The sequence below is a fragment of the Vulpes lagopus genome, chromosome 18, assembly GCF_018345385.1.
Source record: "Vulpes lagopus strain Blue_001 chromosome 18, ASM1834538v1, whole genome shotgun sequence".
NCBI classification, from domain to species: Eukaryota; Metazoa; Chordata; class Mammalia; order Carnivora; family Canidae; genus Vulpes; species Vulpes lagopus.
In genome coordinates, this window is record NC_054841.1 from 14,938,527 (window position 1) to 14,962,758 (window position 24,232).

Consider the following 24,232-nt stretch of genomic DNA (forward strand, 5'->3'; position numbering starts at 1 on the left):
TGCTGCAGTTACTCCTCAAACCAGATGTGTATTTACTGTGTTCAGTAACTTCTGATTCCTTCAGCCCAACACCCAACATGCCTAGTCCATCTTTTATTCTTCAGTCATATCCTGGGATCCAATGTATAAATTCAATATTGCATGTATTGTGCATAACTCTTCTAAAGGATCTTATTTTGTGTACTATGTATGTCAGAATATAGTGTGCATTGCCATATAATGTAAAAAGATAATGCAACCAACTATCTGTCATACCAACTAAAATACCAAATAAATTTTGGAAAATAAATATCACCAGAATACTGGGGCTCCTGGCTGGCTTAGTCGGTGGAACATGTGACTCTTGAGCTTGCAGTTGTGCGTTGGGAGTACCATGTTGGGTCTAGAGATTACTTAAAAATTACTTTCAAAAATCACAAGGATATTGAAAAAGTACCAAGTAGAATATCTAGAAATAAAATACATAACAAGCAAAAAGCAAAAGAATGAAATATCTTGACTCACCAAGGATTACTCAAAGTAGTAATATATTTTTAACCTGTTCGTTACTCTAGTGCTGACCACCCAGTGGAAACTTCTTACTTTTAAAAAATTTCACCTGGCTTTCTTGAAGTAGATTGATAAATAAAAATCGTATGTATTGAAGATGGGTATCATAAGTTTTGATATAGTTACATTTTGTGAAATGATCACCATAATGAAGTTATTAGCATATCCAACACCTCACACAGCTATCTCTTTTTTATAATGTGTGGTGAGAACACTTAGATCTATTCTCTTAGAAAATTTCAAGTGTACAATACAGTTTTATTATTTATGGTCACTATGCTACATGTTGGATCCCCAGAACTTACCCATGTTATAACTGGGGGCTTGCCCCCTTTGAACAGTGCCTTCTTTTTTCCACACACCCTTCAGTCCCTGGCAATCACTATTCTGCTTTATGCTTCTATGCATTCAACTTTTTGAGATTCCACATGTGAGATCATGCAGGATTTGCCTTTCTGTGCCTGGCTTCTCTTACTTGGTATAATATCCTCCAGATTCATCCATGTTGTTGCATATGACAGGATTTTTAAGGCTGAATAAAGTTCATATATATCACTTTTTCATTATCCATTCACCCATCCACTGATACTTAGATGGTTTCCATATCTTGGCTATCATGAGTAACACTACAGTGAATATGGGAGCGCAGATATCGCTTCAAGATATTACTTTCATTTCTTTTGGATATAGTATAGTCAGAAGTGGTATTGCTGAATCACATGGTTGTTCTGTTTCTGATTATTTGAGGAACATCCAGACTGTTTTCCATAGTGATGGCACCAATTTAAATTTCCACCAACATGGACAAGACTTCCCTTTTCTCCACATCCTTGCCAATACTCATTATCTTGTGGATTATTGATGATAGCCATTCTAACAAGGTGTAACATGAGATCTCACTGTAGTTTTGGTTTTCATTTCCCTGACGATCAATGATGCTGACCATCTTTCATTATACCGGTTGATCATTTGTATTTTTCTTTTGAGAAATTCCCATTCAAGTCCTTTGTCCATTTATTAATCAAGTTATCTGTTTCCTTGATATTGAATTGTTCCGCAAACAAAATAAATTTGCATGTACAGAATCTGCAAATAATAAGAAGAGATTATAGAAAACTCAAAATAAGATTGTAGAAATGAACACACATGTCATTAACCCCATAAATGCCAATTGATCAGCAAAGATGACTGGAAAGGATTTTTTTTTAATGTATATAGACACTGTAAGAAAAATAAAACACAGGTGCATGGAAAGGTTGAAAGCAAACTGAGGGGGGAAAGTCGAGGCAAATGTAAACCAAGAAGACATGGTATAGATAGATTAATATCAGACAATACAGAGCTACAAGATGACTTTACTCTAGGGATAGAGAAGGGGTCACTGTACAATGATAATAGATCCAATTCACCAGAAATTGTTTGTATTTACCTAAATCAATAGGATCAAGATATATTAAACAAACAAGGATGGAATTACAGGGATAAATTGAGTAGTGTTTGTCTTGAGAGCCCTCAACACAACTTTCTGAATTACTGATAGGTCAAAGAGACACAAAATTAGAAAGTTTAAGACATTTAAACAACATATAGCAGAGAGATGTAGTGCTCTGTATACCACCCTTAGAGGATTTCAATATCAGAATGTAGATCACTAGATAAGAGTTACGTCTTTGAAGGAGGCATCTACTTACTCTGCCTAAGCTTAGGGCAAGGTGTATGAAAGAGACCCATAGAGCTAATTGTCCTCCTCAAGGTCTGCCCAGTGGCTGAGGCTAAAGGCACATTCTTGGTTGAGTAGCCAAGCAGGAGACATGCTATGCCATTGGGAGGAGGAAGATGTGAGGGAGGAGCTCTCAGTCATGGAAACAGGGTCTGAGGCTGGCTGTGCTCCGGTATGTGGTGGGAGTGGGGGAAGCAGTAGGCAGTCATGGGATGTAGTAGAGTCACAGTGGGGCCTTACCTGTAGTTTCCAAAAATTGTAACCTGGAAATTCACACTCTTCCCCCAGCTCCTGACCATCAGGAGATCTTTTGATTGCAAAATGCTCCTCCGTTTACTGCAAAGAACAACCTCTGCCATGTGGGGAAGCTGGGCAAAGAGGTAGGTTCTGTGATGGGGTTCTGGGGAAACTTTTGACCACCCAGGCTCAGGGACTGAGGAACCCACTGGGTGTGAAACATTGTCATTTGACAATGGACTGTTGGGAAATAGTAAAAACAAAAACAAAAACAAAAAACCCTACCATCATTTTAAGTGATTTAGATTCTTAGAGACCCAGAAATTCAAGAAAATTACTTTAATCTCTTAAAAGTTGTTGCACTTGTACCACTATGCATGTATTAGAATGACTAAAATAAACATTTATAATTCTAAATGCTAGGAAGGATATGAGGCACGTGGAACTCTCATATGTTACTAGTAGAAATGCAAAATGGTACAGCCATTTTGGAAAACACTTTGGCAGTTTCTTATAAACATATACTTATCACATAACCCAGATGTCCTCCTCCCTGGTATTTAGCCAAGAGAAATGACCATTTATGTCCATATTAAAACCTGTATGAAAACATTCGTAGAGGATTTACTCATACTCACCAAAAACTGGAAACAACCCAATGTATATTAAGTAAATGGATAAACAATCTATGGTACCTCATAAGATGAAACATAAATCAGCCATAAGAGGTCCAGACAACACACAACAACATGGATGAATCTCAAATGTATTCATGCAATGTATGCAAACATGTTGTAGATATTAATCTTGTTAAAGCTGCCCAGCTTTAAAAATAAAAGATACAGATGCAATGAAACGCCGGGACACCTGCACCCCGATGTTTATAGCAGCAATGTCCACAATAGCCAAACTATGGAAGGAGCTTCAGTGTCCATCGAAAGATGACTGGATAAAGAAGATGTGGTTTATGTATACAATGGAATGTTACTCAGCCATTAGAAATGACAAATACCCACCATTTGCTTTGACGTGGATGGAACTGGAGGGTATTATGCTGAGTGGAATAAGTCAATCAGAGAAGGACAAACATTATATGGTCTCATTCATTTGGGGAATATAAATATTAGTGAAAAGGAATAGAAGGGAAGGGAGAAGAAATGGGTAGGAAATATCAGAAAGGGAGACAGAACATGAAGACTCCTAACTCTGGGAAATGAACTAGGGGTGGTGGAAGGGGAGGAGGGTCGGGGGGGTGGGGGTGAATGTGTGACGGGCACTGAGGGGGGCACTTGACGGGATGAGCACTGGGTGTTATTCTCTATGTTGGCAAATTGAACACCAATAAAAAATAAATTTATTATTAAAAAAAGAAAATAAAGCAGAAGCAAAAAAATAAAAATAAAAAATAAAAATAAATAAAAATAAATCGATTGGGGTCAAAATACCGTTCTATGTTTTGTCACCCTCTCTAACTTTTCCCATTTTCACTCCTTTCCCCTATAATCCCTTCCATATTTCTTATATTCCCCATAGGATTGAAACCATATAATGATTGTCCTTCTCTGATTGACTTACTTCACTCAGCATAATACCCTCCAGTTCCATCCATGTTGATGCAAATAATAAATAAATAAATAAATAATGTCCTAATTTGATACCTACAATCCATTTAAAAAATACATGGAAAGCCTTTCTTTAAAAGTCGGACATTTTAAAACACTTCTCCTTCTCCTTGAATTCATATTTCCATTCCTAATACCCCACAGACTCTTACTCTAAGGCAATATAATCTTATGCTCAAGAGTCTTTAATCACCACCTTTTCATACTGCTATGCAATAAAAACATGCATATAGATTGAAATTTTAAGTTTTCATTTACTGGGACCAGAAGACTCTAGGAATAAAATTTTTTCTTATGCATTGATTTTTCATTCCATTCGTTATTTAAATAACAATAACAATGGATATGTAAGTAAATACATTGAAATTATTGATTACCAAAATTTCAATGGTAAGCAAAACTCTATAGGTAATGCATCTCTTAGTGATAAGTAAGTGCAGGGGAACAAAATTTTGTTATAGGTATGTCACTTGGTTTTTTGAACTTCTAGCATGTTGCCCCACCAAATCACATAATGCTCTCTAATAAAAATTATTTTTAATGATCTAAGTTAAATATTAAAAAGCAGCTTCATTAAACCCCCTTTCAAACTTTATAAAGGCATAGATTGGAAATCTTATACTTGAAAAGAATTTATTTCCAAGTAATTAGGATACTGACCAAAAATCACAAGTGATTTTCTTTATTTTTGGAAAGTTTACCTAAAAGCCGTTACCAATATTTAATACATGTTCAATAATGTTATTAATTATACCTGTTATTCTTTTATTTAGACACCTTATTGAATCTGATGAATCTGATACACTCCAAAAATGTTGGAAAGTTAACTCTGATAGACCTTTGATAGTATATATTTTATAAAATGCTTTTGTCTTATAACATGCTTTAAACACAGTCAGAAATTTTTTTGAAGCCACAGATTTAACTCCCTATATTTATGGAAAATGCTCAACAAATCGGCTAGTTGGAAAAGACAGTCTTCAATTAGCCAAATCAGACCAGTTTCTCCCACAAAAAGACTGACTTCGCTTTTCAATTGAAATGAATGTTTTTATGTACATCCCTGTGGATATATGCCATTGTCCTTGGGATTTCTAACTCTAGAAGAGGGAGCTAAAGGCATAATGACATACTATAACTTGATACTTGAGTGAAACAAGGTGCTGTCCCCTTATTTCCTATCCACATATTTTTTGCTTTGCTCCCAGGGAAGCATACTTAGGAAAATCAGAAAGGGAGACAGAACATGAGAGATTCCTAACTCTGGGAAACAAACTAGGGGTGGTAGAAATGGAGGTGGGCGGGGGGTGGGGGTGACTGGGTGAGGGGCAATGAGGGGGGCACTTGATGGGATGAGCACTGGGTGTTATTCTATATGTTGGCAAATTGAACACCAATAAAAAATAAATTTATTTAAAAAAGAAAGAAAGAAAAGGAAAATACATTTTCAAATTGTTCCTTTGTTTAAAACTCAGTTTTTATACTTTCAACACATATAAGAGATGGGTAAGGCATATGCTCCCATCCCCAACTTTTTCTGGAAGCAGCACAGGACATTCTGAGAGACAGATAGAAGAGGAGAAAGGCAGGCTGCAGGCTTTTTCTCAGGCAGACCAACTTCAGGAAACAGTAAATGTGGAATTTAAGAACCAGGACATCACGTCCTTAAATCTGTTTGTGCCTCTGGAAAATCTGTGTCCTCTGGAGTAGGGGAATGCCAGCATGCAGCATGGACAGGACTGACTGAGTTGGCCTCCTTATTTTTCAAATGGGTAGACTGAAATAAAAGTAGCCCAAATTGACATGGTGAATTAATGGTGGAACTTGGGCTTTGATCAAAGTGTCTTCATTCCTGGCTCATTGTTGTTCCTACAGGACAATTGAGTCCATGCCTCCCACATCTGTCCCAGTCCCCAGGGCCACTGAACCAGTAAGCCACACACATTTGCTTGTTCCCCACAGGACACATGTTTTGTAGTCTCTTGCCCAAAGAAATACCCCTCCAGAATGAATTCACTGTTTTATGGTTGCCAGATTTAGCACATAAAAATATTACATGACCAACTAAATTTGAATGTCAGATAAATACTGAATCGTTTTTAGTGTAACTACAGTCTTTATATTTCATTGGATATACTTCTACTAAAAATTCTAACCGAATACCCTACATTATATTTGGCGATCCAATTGATCTGCATCTTTCCTTGTACCCGCATCCCTGGAGATCTGCTTCCTACTAAGAGACTATAGACTGTCTGATCAACTACTACTTAAGACTGGATCAATAGATATAAAACTTCAAACCCAAAGAGTGATTTGATATAAGAATTTAAGACTCCACGATATGTTGGCAAATCTATCTCCAATAAAAAAAATACATATAATTTTTAAAAAGTGAAAAAAAAAAAAAAGGATTTAGGGATCCCTGGGTGGCGCAGTGGTTTAGCACCTGCCTTTGGCCCAGGGCACGATCCTGGAGACCGGGGATCGAATCCCATGTCGGGCTCCCGGTGCATGGAGCCTGCTTCTCCCTCTGCCTGTGTCTCTGCCTCTCTCTCTCTCTCTCTCTCTCTCTCTCTCTGTGACTATCATAAATAAAAATTAAAAAAAAAAAAAAAAAGAATTTAAGACACCATAGGGCCTTGGCTAATCTTCCCAGGGAAGAGAAATAATGATATACAGAGATGTTTATGGGAAATTCAAGAGCCAAAAAGACAATAGGCACTTTTTCTTTGACATTCAGTAAATTATTTGTTTACTTCCTAAAATATACTAATTACACCAGTCACCATGCTTTCCACAAGAGTTTCATTAATTCTCATGTCTATGAAGTAGGTGTGTTACTAATTCCCTCAAGGAAAACTGAGGTAAGGGACACCGGGTTGGCTCAGTCAGAGGACCATGTGGCTCTTGTACTTGGGCTTGTAAGTTCAAACCCCACGTCGAGTATGGAGACTAGTTAAAACTAAAATCTTGAAAAAAGAAAGGAAAAAAGACTGAGGCTCAGTGAGGTTCAGTGGCTGAGCCAAGAGGCACAGTTGGCAAGTAGGGGATCCACCACATGAGTTCAGATTCAACTCCAAGCACTATTTTTGACCATGCCATGCCACTTCATGAATAAGCTTCACCTGATTTCATCTAATCCTTACAGTGACACCAAAGTTGCCAGGTATGTTGTATCGTTTCCATTTTCCAGATGAGGAAACTAAGGCTCCAAGACACAGCGACAGTGATAAGTTACCAGCCAGGATCAAAAATTAGCGTCACTGGGTTTGGAGCCATAACTGTCATTACTGAACAGCCCAGGCACTGTTGTAAAATGTGGGGAGGATTCAGGATTAGAATTCTAGGGACAAAAATGAAGACATTGCTATAAGTCTTTAGTCTTAGGCAGCCACGTAATATGGTTTCAGGAGATCTGGAAAAGACTCTATGCCTTTTCAGAACTTCATGTCTGAACTTCATGTTTGAAGTTCCACCAACAACATAGGTGCCTTCCTGGGCATAACAACGTTCTCTGCCTTCCTCTCTTTCTGTCTCCCCTCCTTTCTGCCTCCATCTATCTCTCTTGCTATTTTTGAGATGCGTTTAGTTTGAGAGAGGTAACATGGCAAGGCATTATCAGTTCTTCACATCACAGACTTTAGAAGACATAAGGACAAAGAAAAGACATGTTGAAATGGGTGTCAGGTGAGTAGGGAAGGGTCATCTGTGTATGGAGTGCTCTGGGAGTATCAGAAGCTAGGCTTGGATAACACCAGAAGGAAGATAACACCCAAGGTCACCTGGGAGTTTTTGCTCCTGGGGCTCTAAGACCCAGAGGGACATGCTCAGGCCCTCATGAAGACCTCATACCATCAGTCTCTTGTCATCAGTGAAGCAAGGAAAAGGTGTCCACTCATGTCTGGGGTTGCCCTTGTAATGACAGTGGGCAAACCAGCCCTGCAACTGTTCCAGAACAATCCCTGTGATCCTTCACATGTGACCTTTCATGGAGGAACAAGACAATGGGCAAATGTCCTGCTGGGACATGCTCCAGACCATGGCAGAGTGTGGGGCCACTGGGAAGGTCCTAGGCCTGAAGGTCCTGCCCTACTCTCCACGTGACCTCAGACAAACCCCTTCCCCACTGTGCATCTTGGTTTCCTCATCTGTGAACTGAGAGAAGTGGTGGACTGTCTCCATGGTTCTCAGCACAAGCTCTATATGTCTGTCTGGCTTGTGCCTAATCCCTCTGCCTCTTCTCGTCCCACACAGGAACCTTCCTCTCCACAGTTCGACCTTCTCCTGGAGGAATATAGCACTCCTGCTGCTTCTCTCTATCTCTTTGGAGGAGACCACTTCATCGCCAGTCAAAATAGAGATACGTGGGTTCAGAGGAGCTTCAGCCACCCTTCCTTAGCAGGCCTTTCTGAGACTGAGAGTCAGGCGGGAGGCAAGGACTCACATTATTTGAAGCCACATCTTCTGTGGCTTTAGAGAACTAGCCCTGCTCACACACCCTGGGCTCTTTGATCCTTCCCTCATCTACTGCCTCCAAATTATTTCTCTACCTTTTCCTGCTATGTGTCTTTTCCAAGATAAATTTTTAAAGTGAATCTATCACTAGGTAGGAGCCTGAGGTAGAGGACAGTGAGGAGGCAGTTGCACAGTGGAGGACAGAAATGGAATGAGGTCTGGCCTGCCCTGGAAATGGTGGTCAAGAGAAGAAGCTATGGGGGCTTGAAGAGAGACTAGAGGGAAAACTGGCCCAAGTCCATGACTGATAGGATGCTGGGGTGAAATATTGAGAGAAAGGAATCTCAGGGTTCTCATGACCACCTGGGAGCCTGCTGATGTCAAATATAAAGATGTGAGTAGAGAGATGGAGGCATTGCTGAGGCATAGGGAGACCCTAGTTCTGTTTTATACATGTGGGCATAGAGGTCTTATGAGATGCCCAGATACATGTTCCCCAGGTGGTTGAATATGTGTCTTTAGCTTGGAAGTGAAGATGGGTCTGGAGAGAGGTATAGGAACCACAGTTAGCATCATGGATATGGATGTGGTGCAGAAAGAGTGTGTCCAGTAAAGACAGCAGAGAGCTGATATCTACACCCAGGGAGCATCCTTAGTAGTTGCAGAGGAACCATCAGGGTGTGTGCATTCAAGGAGGAGACGGCACAGACAAGGTAAGGAACTGAGGACGGCTGACCAGGAGGGAGGAGGATTATAAGTGAGAGCTGAAGCTGACAGTGGGGCAAGAAGGTACAATGGCTAAACCAAAAAGATGGTTTACAAGCCTCCAGAAGCATAAGGGAGGCAGGACTGACTAGAGTCTACATTAGGTGGGGACATTTGTCTTTAGAATCTCAAGATTTCTATGCCTTTTTACTTCTTGGAGGTATCCCTTATTTGATTTGCTTTACTCTCCTTTATTTAATTTGCTAGAACACTGGCTCCCAAGGAGTAGCCTGCATCATGATGCTCAACTGCCTGCTTTGGTGTCCCCAGATGTGCTTTTAAAAATTGAAGTCCTTAGGCTTCACTTTCTAGAGATTCTGATTCAGGCCACAGTCTGCAGTTTCTAAAAGATGCACAGAGGTTTCCATTGTACACTCCAGATTAGGAACCACAATTCTTCTTAGCCTCAGATGTCCATGGCGGATGCATGAAGCATGGTATGAAGGGTAAGAAATATATCTGGAAAGTACTAAAAGTCTCAATGGCATGCTCAGGGCTTCTGGCTTCCAGAGTGAGTCATGAATTGGAGGTCCCAGGGCTGCCCCTCATTAACTGTATTTTCACATCTGACTTCTTCTCCTCCTCCTCCTCCTCCTTCTCCTCCTCCTCCTCCTCCTCCTCCTCCTCCTCCTCCTCCTCCTCCTTCTTCTTCTTCTTCTTCTTCTTCTTCTTCTTCTTCTTCTTCTTCTTCTTCTTCTTCTTCCTTCTTCTTCTTCTTCTTCTTCTTCTTCTTCTTCTTCTTCTTCTTTCTTCTTCTTCTTCTTTCCTTTGCCTAGGAAATTAGGAGGGTGATACTAATGACCCATATGGCCTTTCCAATTCCAAACTTCTATAATTCCAAGTCTCAGTAGTATCCAAATGAATCATGCTTCTCTGGTCAGATCTCACTGGAGAGCTGCTTGGTTTAGAGTCCTGCAGCCAACTGCACAGTATAGTAGTTATCTGTCGCTGTGTGACACATCACCTCTAGGCCAGAAGTCTGGTGTAGTGTGCCAGGCTTCTCTGCTCGGGGTCTTGGCAGGCTGAAACCAGGGTGTCAGCCAAAGCTGCCATTCCCATCTAGGAACCCAGAGTTCTTGGCCATGCACCCTGGCTGTGGCAGAATCATTTCCTTGCAGTTGTACCATGGGGGTTGCTTCCAGAAGCCACCTTCCATCCAGGGCACCTAGCTTCCTCCATCCTCAATGTTACTAATAACGCATTGGACTGAATCTCTCTTACCTCTTCCCTATTAATCAGGGGGAAAGCGCTTCATTTTAAGGACTCAAGAGCTTAGGACTGGTTCACTCAGATAATCTCTATATTTTAAGATCAATTAACTTGGGACTCTACTCACATCTATGAACTCCCTTCACAGCAGCACCTAAATTCATATTTGGTTCAATAACCAGAGGATGAGAATCTCGGGGAGGCAACTTTCAAATTCTGCTTCCTACAACCCCAGCAATTAGGAAGCCATGTCTAGCCCTTAAAAAGGAGGAAGCAAACCCATATCTGCCAAGCTCTTTCCATGTGCCAGGCACTGTGACAAATGCATTACAGGCATCATCCCCTTAATTCTTTTAAGCAGGTTGTAAGGATTTTCTCATATTATAGATGAGAAACGTTGGACTCCAAAAGAATACATTTTTCCCAAGATTATTTACAGTTGTGTTGGCGTCAGGCTTCCACACCAGGTCTGTCTTGGAGTGCTCCTCCTGCTGCCCATTTCTGCATACTTTAGAGGTAACTGCGAAGTTGTATAGTGGAACTCAGTTTGGCCTTGAGCTCACAAGGAGCCAGGGGCCCAAATCAGGTTTTTTTGGTGACTCCTATACTCCTATTTCCATGATATTTCCTCTACTCTTTACTAATTAACTTCCCCAATCAACTACAGTTCTGGAGGTAGATGCCATGGGCATTAATATATTCTATTCCAAAAGGAGAGAGGAGCTCCTGAACTTATGGTAAGACTCTTGATCCACATATAACTCCCTGCTGTGGAATCTGAGATGCTTCCCCTTCAGTTGACCTGAGCATAGATTCCTGACTCAGATAGATCTAAATGAACCATGAGTGGTGAGAAACAGACCCAATCCCTAAATATAAGCAGAGTGAGAACAGAGAATGGAAGGTAGAAGACAGGGCTGATAGAATATCACTTTTCACCTTTGCCATAGGAGGAGAGCTGAAACTCTCAAGAAATGTGAATGTGGACATTGCTTTGTTGCAGGGAAACCAGGAGTATGCCCCAAAGACAGGGTCATCTGTGAAACTAAACTTCTAGACTTCTGCTTAAGTGATTTGCACTGCCAGGATTACATGAAGTGCTGCTCGTTCGCCTGTGGGAAGAAGTGTATGGATCCATTCCAAGGTAGTGGCCCCCAGGCTGTGGGCACAGGTGCCTTTACAGGTGCCTTTCTTCCTGCTCCATCCAGAACTAGTTGAATGATTCTCTTGGAGGGTAGGACAAAAAGCTAGGGTTCATGCTTTTCTTTTACTATTCAGATTCCCAACACTCAAGTACAAACAATGAATTCAGGCATGGTGGATATCAACTGGATAATATGGATGATAGTCTTTTTTTGAGTCAACATTCAAGCATTCACAAATAACTAACTCTAGTTGCATGTCCCCTAACTGTCAAGAGAATGTTGCTGGGCATGTGGTAAATACAAAGCTCAGTTGGTTTAGATGCTGGGCTTAGTTTTGGACCCTTTGGCCTTCAAATAAGTTTCCTGCTAACTTAAAATATAGAGCATCTCATAATAGGAAATTATGTTTTATATATATATATATTATATATATATATATATCCAAAGTGTCTATTTTAATGTACTTTAGACAAAGGCCATCGAGAATACACTTATAGGTGAACAAGGTGGATTTATTATTCATTATAATGAGGGAGAATGTTCACCATAGATAACTGGAGGGATCTCAGTAAAAAGCTACTGAGATTCAGGAAAGAATCTACTATAGGAGAAAGGCTTTGATTGGGGAATTTGGGGCCTGGGTGTGATCTATATTGGGTGTTGTTGAAAAGTGGGACACTCTCAGGGAATCTTATCTACAGAGAGGTCAGGCTAGACCGAGGATGAAGCCATAATGGATAGAGAAGCATAAATCACTCATAGGTGTTTGGCATTTCATGGGTTTCACAATATTGTGTTTTTAGTTTCCCTTTATGATGGCCCCAGAGCAATCTTCTTTGATGTGGATGTCCTGTGACATATTTCTAATAGGGAATGACATGGTTCAGCTGTGAGCATCAGACAGGATCCAGACATGAGACATTGCTGTTTTTTCTTTCTTCATGGCTTGTTCCTTCTATACACCAGGTGCTTTGTTAGGCACTTTGGATACAGTCACTGAACAAGTCTCACCTTCCCAAAGCTCCCAAAGCTCCCAAAGTCTTATAGTAAAAGATCAGCTACAAAACATCCTCATATGCTTTTCACTATGTCTTTTGCAAGGTAGAAATGGTGCTCAGAGATAGTGCACAACATAGATTATTTGTAGGAGAACTAGTCTAGACTTTTCTTGACAGTGGCTCTGTATGACTTGTATGGTCATACCAAGAATTGTGTAGAAGAAGAACCTGACCCCTTCTCTTTTCTACTACCCTTTCTGGCCTTAACTCTTTGCTTCCCACCCTCAGAACCCTGCATGCTACCCTCAGACCAAGGAAGCTGTAACATTGGGATCTCGCGCTGGTATTTTGACTTTAAACATCAGATATGCAAACCGTTTAAATATGGAGGCTGCTATGGGAATGCCAACAACTTCATCAGCAGAGGAAACTGCAGAGTGGCTTGCTCATCAGTTGGTAAGACTTATAAGCCTAGCAGTCCGAGGAACTAGTCTAACCAGAAATAGCATACCAGCCTAGGTATAAGCTTAGGCTTTGAGGTGAAACTGTCTTGACTCAAGTCAGCTCTGTCATTCACTGAATGGGTGGCCTTCGGTTAGTCTTCTGTTTCCATGCACTTCAGCATTCTTGTCTATAAAAGGGGGATAAAAATAGCATTTACCTAATGGAGTCATTGTGGCAGAAAAATGACATAGAGCACATGCCTGTTGAGTAGTACCTGAGGACTCATCCAAGAATGAAGCATCAACAGGTCAGGTCTGGAATCCCATGAAGTAGGAGTAGAGCATGGAGTAAGTGAAGAACAGGGTGAGGTGAAGGTAAGGGCTGTGGATTAGTTCCTACTCTAATGACCAACACCAGTAATATTGGGAGACAGTGTCTTACAGAGGTAGATGAAACTCCTCCTTTTCCCATTTCCTGAAAATTTCTTCACCTCTTTGAGTTTCTGTCCCTCCCCTGTAATACTGGACTAACAGCAAAGACTTCACTGAGGTGAGGTGTTGGTAGGATTATATGTGATCAGGACACAAGGATCTGATATGGGGGCTGTTCAGTAGTGTGGGCTCACTAAATAATAGCAATCCAAGGAGTGACCATTGATGTTCAAACGCAACACTGTGTGACATACAAGGCAGCACTAGAACTTTGGCCTCCGGGTCTGTGAATCGAGCTAAATGCTGTACCATCACGTCTATTAGCCTCACAAAGAAACAGAGTCAGAGAGATAAAGTTAGTCGCCCAAGGATTCACAGTGGGTCCCAGGTAGATCTGGAATTTTAATTCTGTACGTCCAGTGAGCCTGAATAGACAAGGCACTCTTGTGGTCTTACCCATTGTGGGATGCTGTAAGGAATCATGGCACTATGGATTAGACCTTGGCTCACTCTCAGAAGCCAGCAGAAAGAAGCAACCAGTGAAATGGGCTTGGGTGAGTTTGGGGGAAACTTTTTTTCCATCTGGGGCTCAGAAAGAACCTAACAATAGCTCTGAGAGTCAAACACACCACAGACTGTCTGAGTCTGACTTGAGGAAGAAGGACAAGGAGTAGAAGGAGAAAGAGAAGACAAGAAATACTTCCTGCCCTCATAGAATTTGCAATCACATAATAATCACAGGAAACATGCACAAAATCCTAACAAATCGATTTCAATACCACCCAGGTCCTAGTGACCCACACAGTTTTATCTCCAGTCTGAATTTGACTCCCAAACTCCAACTGCTTACTCTACTCCTTCATCTCAATCTCACAAACACCTCACACTTCACTTGTCTAAAACAAGACTCCTCATCTTTGCTCTCCCACCTCAAACTTGCTCTGCCCATAGTTCTCCCCATCTTGATTGAAATCAACTTCTAAATGACCCTTAATGAATCAACATCGACATTCTCAATCCACATCTACTGAGTTAGGAAATCCTTTTAGATCTACCTTAAAAATAGATCCAGAATTTGACCACTTCCTACCACATCCTCAGCTGCCAGCCCAACCTGAGGAGCCACCTTCTTACCTGGGGTTTCAAAGAACAAGCCTAACTCTCTTCCTACCACATCCCATGAGATGCTGAGGTATTGCATTCCTCCGCAGGCTCCCAGAGGTAGTCATCGTAGAGTGAACCAAGTCACAGAAAGATATACTAGTTTTGAAGAGAAGGTAAAGGTGTTTGAAGGGTATGGGATGGGTGGGGTTTGAGGAAGCTCACATCTGTTCTTGTTTTAGTCAAGACTGGACAGTGCCCACTCTTCCCCTTCAAGAACCGTATGGAGTGTCCAGCTTCCTGTAAGGGTGACATGGATTGCCCCAAAAGTGACAAATGTTGTGAATCCATGTGTGGCTTTGTTTGTGCCAAGGCCTGGACAGGTGAGGACTGGAGATATACCTCCCAAATATGCTAAGGATGTCATGTTGTCTCATGGAATGGGGATGCCCCTTCGGTTGACCTTAGATGTCTCTTGGGAAATTTTCCTTTTTTAAGGCCCAATCACTGCTCTCCTGTTGCCTTCCCGATTTCAGGAAACTATTGTGCTAGTCTTCAAAGCCAACCAGGCATAGTATCACTGCCTATTTTTCCCCATGAGAACTTATTTATTCTGAGTCTCTTCTTCACTGACCAACAGGTGACAATATCCACTTATTCATACAAAAAAATGATAACCATTACATCCATTCCTAATAAGTCTTATGTCTGTCTACACAAAACTTCAGAACATGTAGAGCATACTCACATCATGTAAGGGATGCTGGGGAAAAGATGGGTAGCAAAATGCTGTTGGGGCAGACTTGAACTTTGTACCTCTGAGACTAGTGCTCATTTCTGCATGTAGTGCTGAGATAATATGCTCTTGTCCCAGAGATTGTTAGTGTTTTGAGGTACAGCCCGGTGTCCCGGAAGGAACCCAAGGCCTTTCAACTGACTTCAACTCTTCTACTTGTTTTCCATATGGCCTTAGGTAACTCACATGCCCCTACAAAATCCTCAATTTCTACAATTTCTAAAATGAGGAAGTTCTGAATGCTCTCTAACATTCCTTCAGACTCTGGTACTTTGGGATTAGGAAACCCAAATCCATTAGTTTTGTGGGAGTGGCAGGAATCCTAACGGATTCTCTACGTCAGACATGGCAAGCCTCTTTGATACTCCTCAAATTATTAGCCATAGAATGCTGATATTCTGCCTTCTGCACACTATTGTTACTCCAGGGGGAAAGAGTAAGAGGCTTCCTCAGAAGATAGCCCCTTTTAGGGTTCCCCAAGTCCCCCAAATTTGTCTCAAACTATGATAAAGTATTTCAAGGTCAAGTGTCTTATTTTATCCCATAAAGTCAAATCAGGTTTCTGCCCACGCAAGCCCCTGATGTGTTCCAAGATTGAGAGACCCAAGTGCCTGCAGGATCGTGATTGCCCAGTGTCCCAGAAGTGCTGTTCACATTGTGGACTGAAGTGCCTGGAATCTCAAAAATGACCAGTAAGTGGAAAATATTATCATCGATGTAATTAACTATGACTAGCATGATAAAAAGCTATCAGTGTTATCTCTTATCCAACTACCTTCCAAATTGTCTTCGAAGTAGAACAGTATTTAATGGGATTACTTTGATTTTATAGAGAATCATGTCAACTGAAAATGATGAGAAATTTAACTCTTCTTTATTCCAATTTCACGACTTATATGTTTCCTTGTCTTTTTATATCATGTAGGGCCTCTGAAACAATGCTGAAAATAAAGGTAATGACATTTATCCCTGTCTGGTTCTTTATTTTAGAGTCAGCGTCTCTTGCTGTATAAAATGATACTTGTTGATGGCTTTGGGATCAACAGATGTTACTGCTCTTGGGTTGTTTTCTTTTCATCCATTTACAGCTGCTATTAGAAATTACTGTGGCATTTTGTCAAAAACCTTTTAGGCATCTAAAAATCATATAATGATTTTTCTCTTCTAAAGTGCTGGTATAAGGGAGTACATTATTAAATTTTCAAATGTTGGATCATCCTTGCATTCTTGGATTGACCTTAATCGTATTGAGGGTATACTTGTATTAATACACTGAAGGTTCTTTAAGCAAATAATTTGTACAGAATTTTCACATCAATGGTCAAAAGAAAAATAGGTCTATTACTTTGGTATGTCTTACTATCTGAGTCATATACCTTTCAACAAACTAGCATGGAAAACGTACTTTTTCTCCCTATGACCTGTAATATTTTAATTTTTTGTATATTTTTTAATTGGAGTTCGATTTTCAAACATATAGTATAACACCCAGTGCTCATTTAAAATTTATTATTTATTTTATTTTAAGCAATGTCTACACCCCAGTGGGGCTCGAACTCACTCTTGGAGATCAAGAGTTGCATGCTCTGCCAACTGAGCCAGCCAGGCGCCTCCCATGATCTGTAGTATCTTTAATAATAGTTTCAATAGTAACATTTTAATGATATCCTCTGTTCCTTGAAAGCTGGACAAAATTGTTCTCCAAAAGCATCTAGGTTAGGTTCTTTCTGTAAGATATATCTTTACTAATTTTCTTTGTGTTTTATCTTATGCTTGTACAGGCTTTCTACCTCTTCTTCTATAAAGTTAGGTCTCTTATGTGTTGCTAAAATTGATTCATTTTCTCTCCACTTTCAAATGTATTACTTTAGAGTAATATAAATTATTTTGTACATGATTTTTATCTTTAATTTTCGTTAATGTTTTTATTCTTATACTCATGTTTCTACCCTACCCCCACCTATTCACCACCATTCCCTCCATTTACTCTTGTATCCACCCACTCACCTACAATACATTGATATATCTTGAAATTTACCTGTCTTTTCATCCATGGTTTCACTCATATATCCATCCACTTACCCTTCCCACCCATCTTCTTTCTGCCTATGCAGCTGCCTGTTTTATATCCAGCCTTTATCCATCTTTCCTACACACACCATCCTCTCATGCCCAACGACATACTTCTGCATCATTTCTACACCCATCTCCCCTCCATCCACCTACCAATTTACTCACCTCCCTTCCATTCAGAGTTTCCATCAAATAGACCCATTCATTCCATGACTAACCTATCCATCCTTATGTTCAGTGCAACCCACTTCTTCACCCACCCATCCATGTTCATGTATTCACGCATCCAAATGTCCATGATACCCTCACCCATCCTTCTTCATATTCTTCAAATGATCTTCCCATTCATCATACTATGAACCACCCATATACCTACCTTCCTCATCCAGTAGTTTATTTGGAGCATTTATTCCGGGCCTATCAATGTGCTAAGCACTAGGCTCTAAACATAGGCCTGTTTAATGAAGGTCAGAATTCATTTAAGGACACAACATGAAACTCAGTAATACATGTAGGGACTCAGGAAACAACACAGAAAGCCAGGGACAGGAAGTTTGAGGAAACTATCTTGTCCTAATTAACAAGCAAAAATTTCCAGGTAGAGGCCATCAAGCTTAGTACCCCTTGGAGTTTCTCATTCTGACAGGGGATAGGTACTTGAACAGAAGTGTGGCTGAGCTAGTAGAGGCAGGGTACTATGACCATCAGTGAGAGGAGATAAGAGAAGCAGGGCAAAGATCCACATGTATCCTTACTCGCCTTCTTCAAGAAATTGGGTGAGAGAAGGGGCCAAAACGTGTCTTTCATCTCAGGCCCCAAAGACATAAATTTCATCTCACCTGCTTTGAAAGTGAGACCCTTGGGTGGGGCTGGAAATTAGGCAAGACAGGATAGATAGATAGAACAATCAGAATTCTGAGTTTTCATTTACTTTCAAGAAGATTTAGAGAAGAATTTGGTCTTATTTGGGGGACGCAGGAAACATCTGGGCATTTATAGACCCTGGAATTCCTTAGCTTCTGTCCCCACTGTACACATCACCTTCACCCCCTCCCCTTTTACGTACTATTCCTCCCACTCCATAGTAACATATTATGTCCACACTAATATCAGAAGATTCCATAGTGACCTCTGACAAGAACTCAGACACTCCATTCCCTCTGACCTGTATCTCTGACACTCACTCACTTGATGACATTGAATCAGCATCTGCACTCCAATGGGCCTTATGACCCCTATGTGTAAGATGAGGAAATGGGACTTGTGCCCTCAGAGTCTTTTCACCCAGGTGGTTCAGCTTTGTAATCTCTTCTGGGATGATTTTGAGAAGGACACAGAATTAAGAGGGACAGCACCTCTGAAGACATCTTGGTTATTCATTAGAAATTCTATTTCCTGCTCCCTTTATGGGGTCCACTGGGTCCCTGAAACTGATGGTATGGGATTCTGTAGTGTAAGTGCCTGAGAGTCAGCTTTTTATTGTAATGTGAGTGCCTGACATTAAGCTTTTGAGTGGTGAGGCATCCATTTCAAAGACACCCACTGCAATACACAATAGGACAACTCAGCTGTATAACACAGATTGTCATGACAGGACTAGATGAGCAACCACCCTCCTCTCACCCATGAAGTTACACTTTTAGGAAGTCCTCAAGGATTCCAAATCATTGATCATGGCAAAGCCCAGTTTCTCCCTTCCCACACCCTAATACCCACTTCTATGTGCTTTATTTTTTTTAAAATTTTTATTTACTTATGATAGTCACAGAGAGAGAGAGAGAGAGAGGGGCAGAGACACAGGCAGAGGGAGAAGCAGGCTCCATGCACCGGGAGCCCGATGTGGGATTCGATCCCGGGTCTCCAGGATCGCGCCCTGGGCCAAAGGCAGGCGCTAAACCGCTGCGCCACCCAGGGATCCCCTCTATGTGCTTTAAATTCACCAACAGAAAGTGAACTCATGAAACCCTACATTTCACCCTGGGACCCTAATAAAGGGAGAGTCCTAGCTCTGCACTTTCTCCCACATTCTCTGTCCACAACCTCCTGTGTGGCCCTCCAGCTTGCCATGTACCCTACAAGGCTTGTGACTATTAAATCTTGTTCTCTTAAATTCCCTGATGGAAAAAAAAAAAAAAAATAAATTCCCTGATGGTATGATAGATGCAAGTCCTGGGATCATAAAAAGAACCACAAAATCTTATCCAACCACAACACTGGCCCAGTGGTGGTAGGGGGATGTCTGTGAGGGGAATGTCTGGAGGCCTCTCTTTGAGTAAATATGCCCCCCACTCAGGGATGTCTCAGGCCTTCCTAGCTGAGAAACTCACTGTCAATAGGCTGAGACCCACATCACAGACTCCCATAGAAGGCTCTGTCAGTGATCCTAAATTTTGTGACCATATAATCACTCACTGAAGATAAAGCTTGCTTTGTCTGGCTTCTGCCCATAATGTAGGACAAATGGAGAACAAAGCTTGGCCCAAAAGTGCAACAGCTAGTTAATGGAAGAAATGAGGACCCTACAGATGACATTTACTCTCTGAAGAGAGTCTCTCTCCCTGCCAAGACTGAGAGACTGGCTGACATGTGGACTCTTTGTTGGAAAGCTACCAAGTACCCTAGCACTCTCTCCAGAGCCCTTTCACCAGTCCAGTCAGAAGCCAGCCACTCCACTGCTATGGACCTCTTCTTGGGTGTAGTCTCTCAGGCAGGTCTCCCTATCTTACAGTTCCTCCTCCAACAACAAGTAGTTTGCACCAGATGGGAGACACCCCCCTAGAAGCTCTACTGACATTCCTCAAAGTTCTCAAAGTAATACAACTTTGACAAATACTCTCTGAAAACTGTGCTGACAGGCTGTTCCTTCCCCATGCCCCACTCTGTGGCAACACATTTACTCTTTTGGCCTTATTCAAAGAATATAAACTACTGAAAGAGAAAATGGAGAAGGATGGGAGGAAAGGATAGGAGAGGGATAAAGAGACACAGAGACCTTGAGAGACCCAAAGAAGAAGAGAGTAGTTCAGACACTGACACAGAGAAGCACAGAAAGACAGAGATAACAAGAGATCCATAGAGACACATGTCAGAGACAAACAAAAAGGGCATGCCACTTAGTGTGCAGATAAAATGTAAAGTGAATGGAGAGCAGGCACATTCTGCAACTCTCAGAGTTACCAAGAAGACGACCCCTGATGGTGGCATTGACTCCTAAGGTCACCTGGAATGTGAGACAAGCTTTGCCCACTCCCCCTGGTTGACCAGAGGGCACGGCTCTGCCCAGGTGGAGGATCAGGAACCAGGCAACCAAAGACCCTTCCCCAGGGCTGTGTGCTATAGACACCCACTGTCACACTGATGATCTCAGGAACTTGGGGTTCCCAGCAGGAAAGGAGGTGGCTGGCTTCACTCCAGTTCTCACATCCAACATACTGACTACTGAAGAAATAGGCTGGTCAAAGGCAGCTGGACATTTTCATACTCTGGAATCCCTGGACAGACCAGCTCTTCTTCAGTATGGAGTCTTCTAGACTTTTGAGCATCCTGGTCTTATCCATCCTTCTAGTGAATGTCCAGGGTTCTTGTCTGAAGTGACTGGATCCTTCCCAGTAAGTACTGGGGCTTCAGCCCTCACCCTGGAGAGAGGAAAGTCACTAGGAGGAAGGAACAAGGCATAAGACTTGAGTTGCTTCCCACCATGTTAGCCCTGGTCCTAGATTGGGAGAAATTTGCATATTTCTTCCAATTTCTCTCTTTATGGAAGAGCCCTTCAGTGAATGCAAGAATGCAGGACTTTCAGCCCCTTTGAAGTGAGAGTCAATGGGGTAGGGTGGAGTGGAGGGAAGAGTCACAGGATCTAGTGTGTATGAGAGGGACTGTAGGAATCTGGGAAGTCTAGGAGCCATTCCTCTCACCCCACAACAGAAACAGCCCCCTTTCTCAGGATATTATCCCTAGCAAGTCCTGATTCTTTCAAATGCAATATAATACTGCAGAGTATTATAAACCATTCCTGCAACCCCAGGGGTGCCTTACCTTAAGGATAAAAGACAGTATCCAGAAGGTTCTTTGAACTGCAGTAAGAATCCATGACCTCATAGTAATAATGATTATTGCTGCCATTTACTGAACATTTAGAAAGTCAGAAGTTTGAGAGATCCACATTCTGGTTCCACCACTCAGTATCCATGACCTCGGGCATGATGCTTAAATTCCATGTCCTGTATCTCCTCCTCTGCAAAATGGGGATGTCAGTAAAACTGAACAAGTTATGATTTAAATGCACAGAAAAGCTCTTGGCTTATGGCAAACAGTTGACAAATGTTAGTTAACACTGCTATGCATCAGTTGCTATGATTAGAACTTTACACACTTTTTAAAATTTTTTAAAGGTTTTATTTATTTATTCATGAAAGACAGAGAGCGGGGCAGAGACATAGGCAGAGGGAGAAGCAGGCTCCCCACAAGGAGCCCAATGCGGGACTTGATCCCAGATCCCGGGATCAGGCCATGAGCCAAAGGCAGATGCTCAAACGCTGAGCCACCCAGACTTCCCTACACACTTTGTCTCATTTCTTCCTCAACGACTCTTGAGGCTAAAATGATTTTACAAGTGATGAAACCATGGTTCAGATAGGTGAGTGGTAATCCAAGGGCTAGAATTTAAAAACCCAACTCTCTGAAGTCAGAGTAAGCGATATTAATCACTGTGCAATAGTGCCCCCCAGAAAGAACTCCCAAACACTGACTTCTCAACCAGGCCAAAATGACCAAATTACCTCAGACCAATGACTTTCAGTGGGGTCATTTTGCCTTCCAGGGGACATGTGCAATGTCAGGAGATATTTTTAGTTTTTAAACTGGGGAGTGCTATTGGTGTACAGTGGGTAGAGGGCTAAAGCGCTGCTAAACATCCTACAGTGCACAGGACAGCTCTTCCCCTCCCATAACTAATGATCAGGCACTAGTGACAAGGTTGAGAAATCCTGCCTTAGAGGGGATGAGGCTAGGGGGTGGAACTAGGGGTGAGGTAAGAAGGTAGAGAATAAGGGGTGTCAGAAGGGAGGGTAGCATAGACAGTGCTGGGAAATAGATGAGACACCCTGAAGAAAGGTCTCTTGGTGGATGAGCAAAGACAAAGCAAACTTCCCTGACTCCCCAGAATTGCCTCACGTTGGGGGAAGAGTGGACTCTGTGCCCTCCATCATTCATGGTTGTAAAACTGTCCTTTCCCTAGGGAGAGGCCCCAGAATCCAAGAGAAATGTGAATTCAAAGAAAGGGATGAATGTGCGAAGGACAGACAATGTCTACATGACAACAAGTAGTGTTGTGTATTCAGCTGTGGAAAAAAATGTTTAGACCTCAATCAAGGTATTATTCTGAGCCTCAGAATAACCATCCACCTTGCCCACCTTCTCATCTTTTGCCCACCTAGGTGGCATCATCCTTGCTTTGCTAAGGGCTGGTCTCTGAGCAAGATTGCTGGGTTGGGGTGACCTGCAATTTAGAGCCATCACTGCCCCTGATATTATGTTAACATTAGGAAGTATCTTCATCCTGCCTGGACCTCAGTTTCCCCAAACAGAAGATGACTGTAGGATTGTACCAGCAGTCGCATGGTTGCTTTTAACTCATTATTTTCTTTTTTGTTTGTTTGTACTTGTTAATTTTTGAGTCCCCTGGTGGCTATTACCGGCACATTTTTGCTGTATGTCATAACTAAGCTATTGGTATTTACCAGTTTTTTGCTGCAGATGTGCTGCCTTTCTCCTTATTGAAGTGCAACTTAGAACCAGGAAACCTCCAACTACTCCAGACCAGAGGCTAGTATCTCACTTTGATCCCAAGAGCAAATGAGTCCACTGAGGTGGACTGTGACATGATCAGGTTTTAACGATGCCTACAAAGAAGGAACAGAGTATCTTTGAGAACTTCAGGAATAAAGGATGTGGTAGCTTGAACCAGAGAGGAATTGAGGGGATGGAGAGGAATGAGGTGAGTTTGAAAGGTGTCTAGGAGGTAAAGTAAGCAGGACTTGACAATGGAGCAGAGTGGGTAGAAATTAGACACAATCTCTGCTCCCTTGGAAGCCCACAACCTCATGGAGGAGATAAAGGATGTAAACCAGCCACAATAACGCACATGAAATCAGAAGCATGGTAGAACAATGCAGGATTGGTCCAGGTGCCTGTGGGGTATGGGGTATAGATGGAGTCAGTGACATCACAGAGGAGCTGATGTTTGAGGTTTTAAAGGGAGAGGTGGGAGTGCCGCTAATGAACAGCAGCAGGGTGGGCAGAGGGAATGCAGAGCAAAAGATGTGGATGTGTGGGATAACAAATGGTGTGAATATTGCAGAGCATGTACCTCAAATGGTACTGTGGTGGGGGAGAGGGGTAGAAAGAACCACAAGCAGGCTCCAGTCTACAAAGAGCCTGTGAATCACGGAAAGACTTGGCCATGAATTCAAGGCCTTAGCTGTGGAATGATGTCATCAGCTTTGTTTCAGTTCCATTAGGTCCTTCCTTCTGGTGGGCAGCACAAAGGACTGATTGGAGGGGCCAGGGCCAGGGACAAGAAGATCAGTTCCAAGCTATCCCAATAACCTAAGCAGAAGACACCAAGATTTCAAGAGACTGGCATAGAAGTGAGCTAGAAGTTTTCCCTTGAGAAGCTCAGAATTT

The 24,232-nt window shown here is 41.9% G+C and overlaps 1 protein-coding gene across 1 annotated transcript; it reads left to right on the plus strand.

The window, feature by feature from the left end:
* The first annotated feature begins 7,735 nt into the window (after window positions 1-7,735).
* Window positions 7,736-16,164, plus strand: LOC121477829 (WAP four-disulfide core domain protein 8-like). The gene is made up of 6 exons (XM_041732365.1): window positions 7,736-7,818; window positions 8,386-8,495; window positions 11,564-11,704; window positions 12,992-13,159; window positions 14,922-15,062; window positions 16,025-16,164. The coding sequence occupies exons 1-6, from the start codon at window positions 7,736-7,738 to the stop codon at window positions 16,162-16,164; spliced, it is 783 nt and encodes a 260-aa protein (XP_041588299.1).
* Window positions 16,165-24,232: the final 8,068 nt, after the last annotated feature.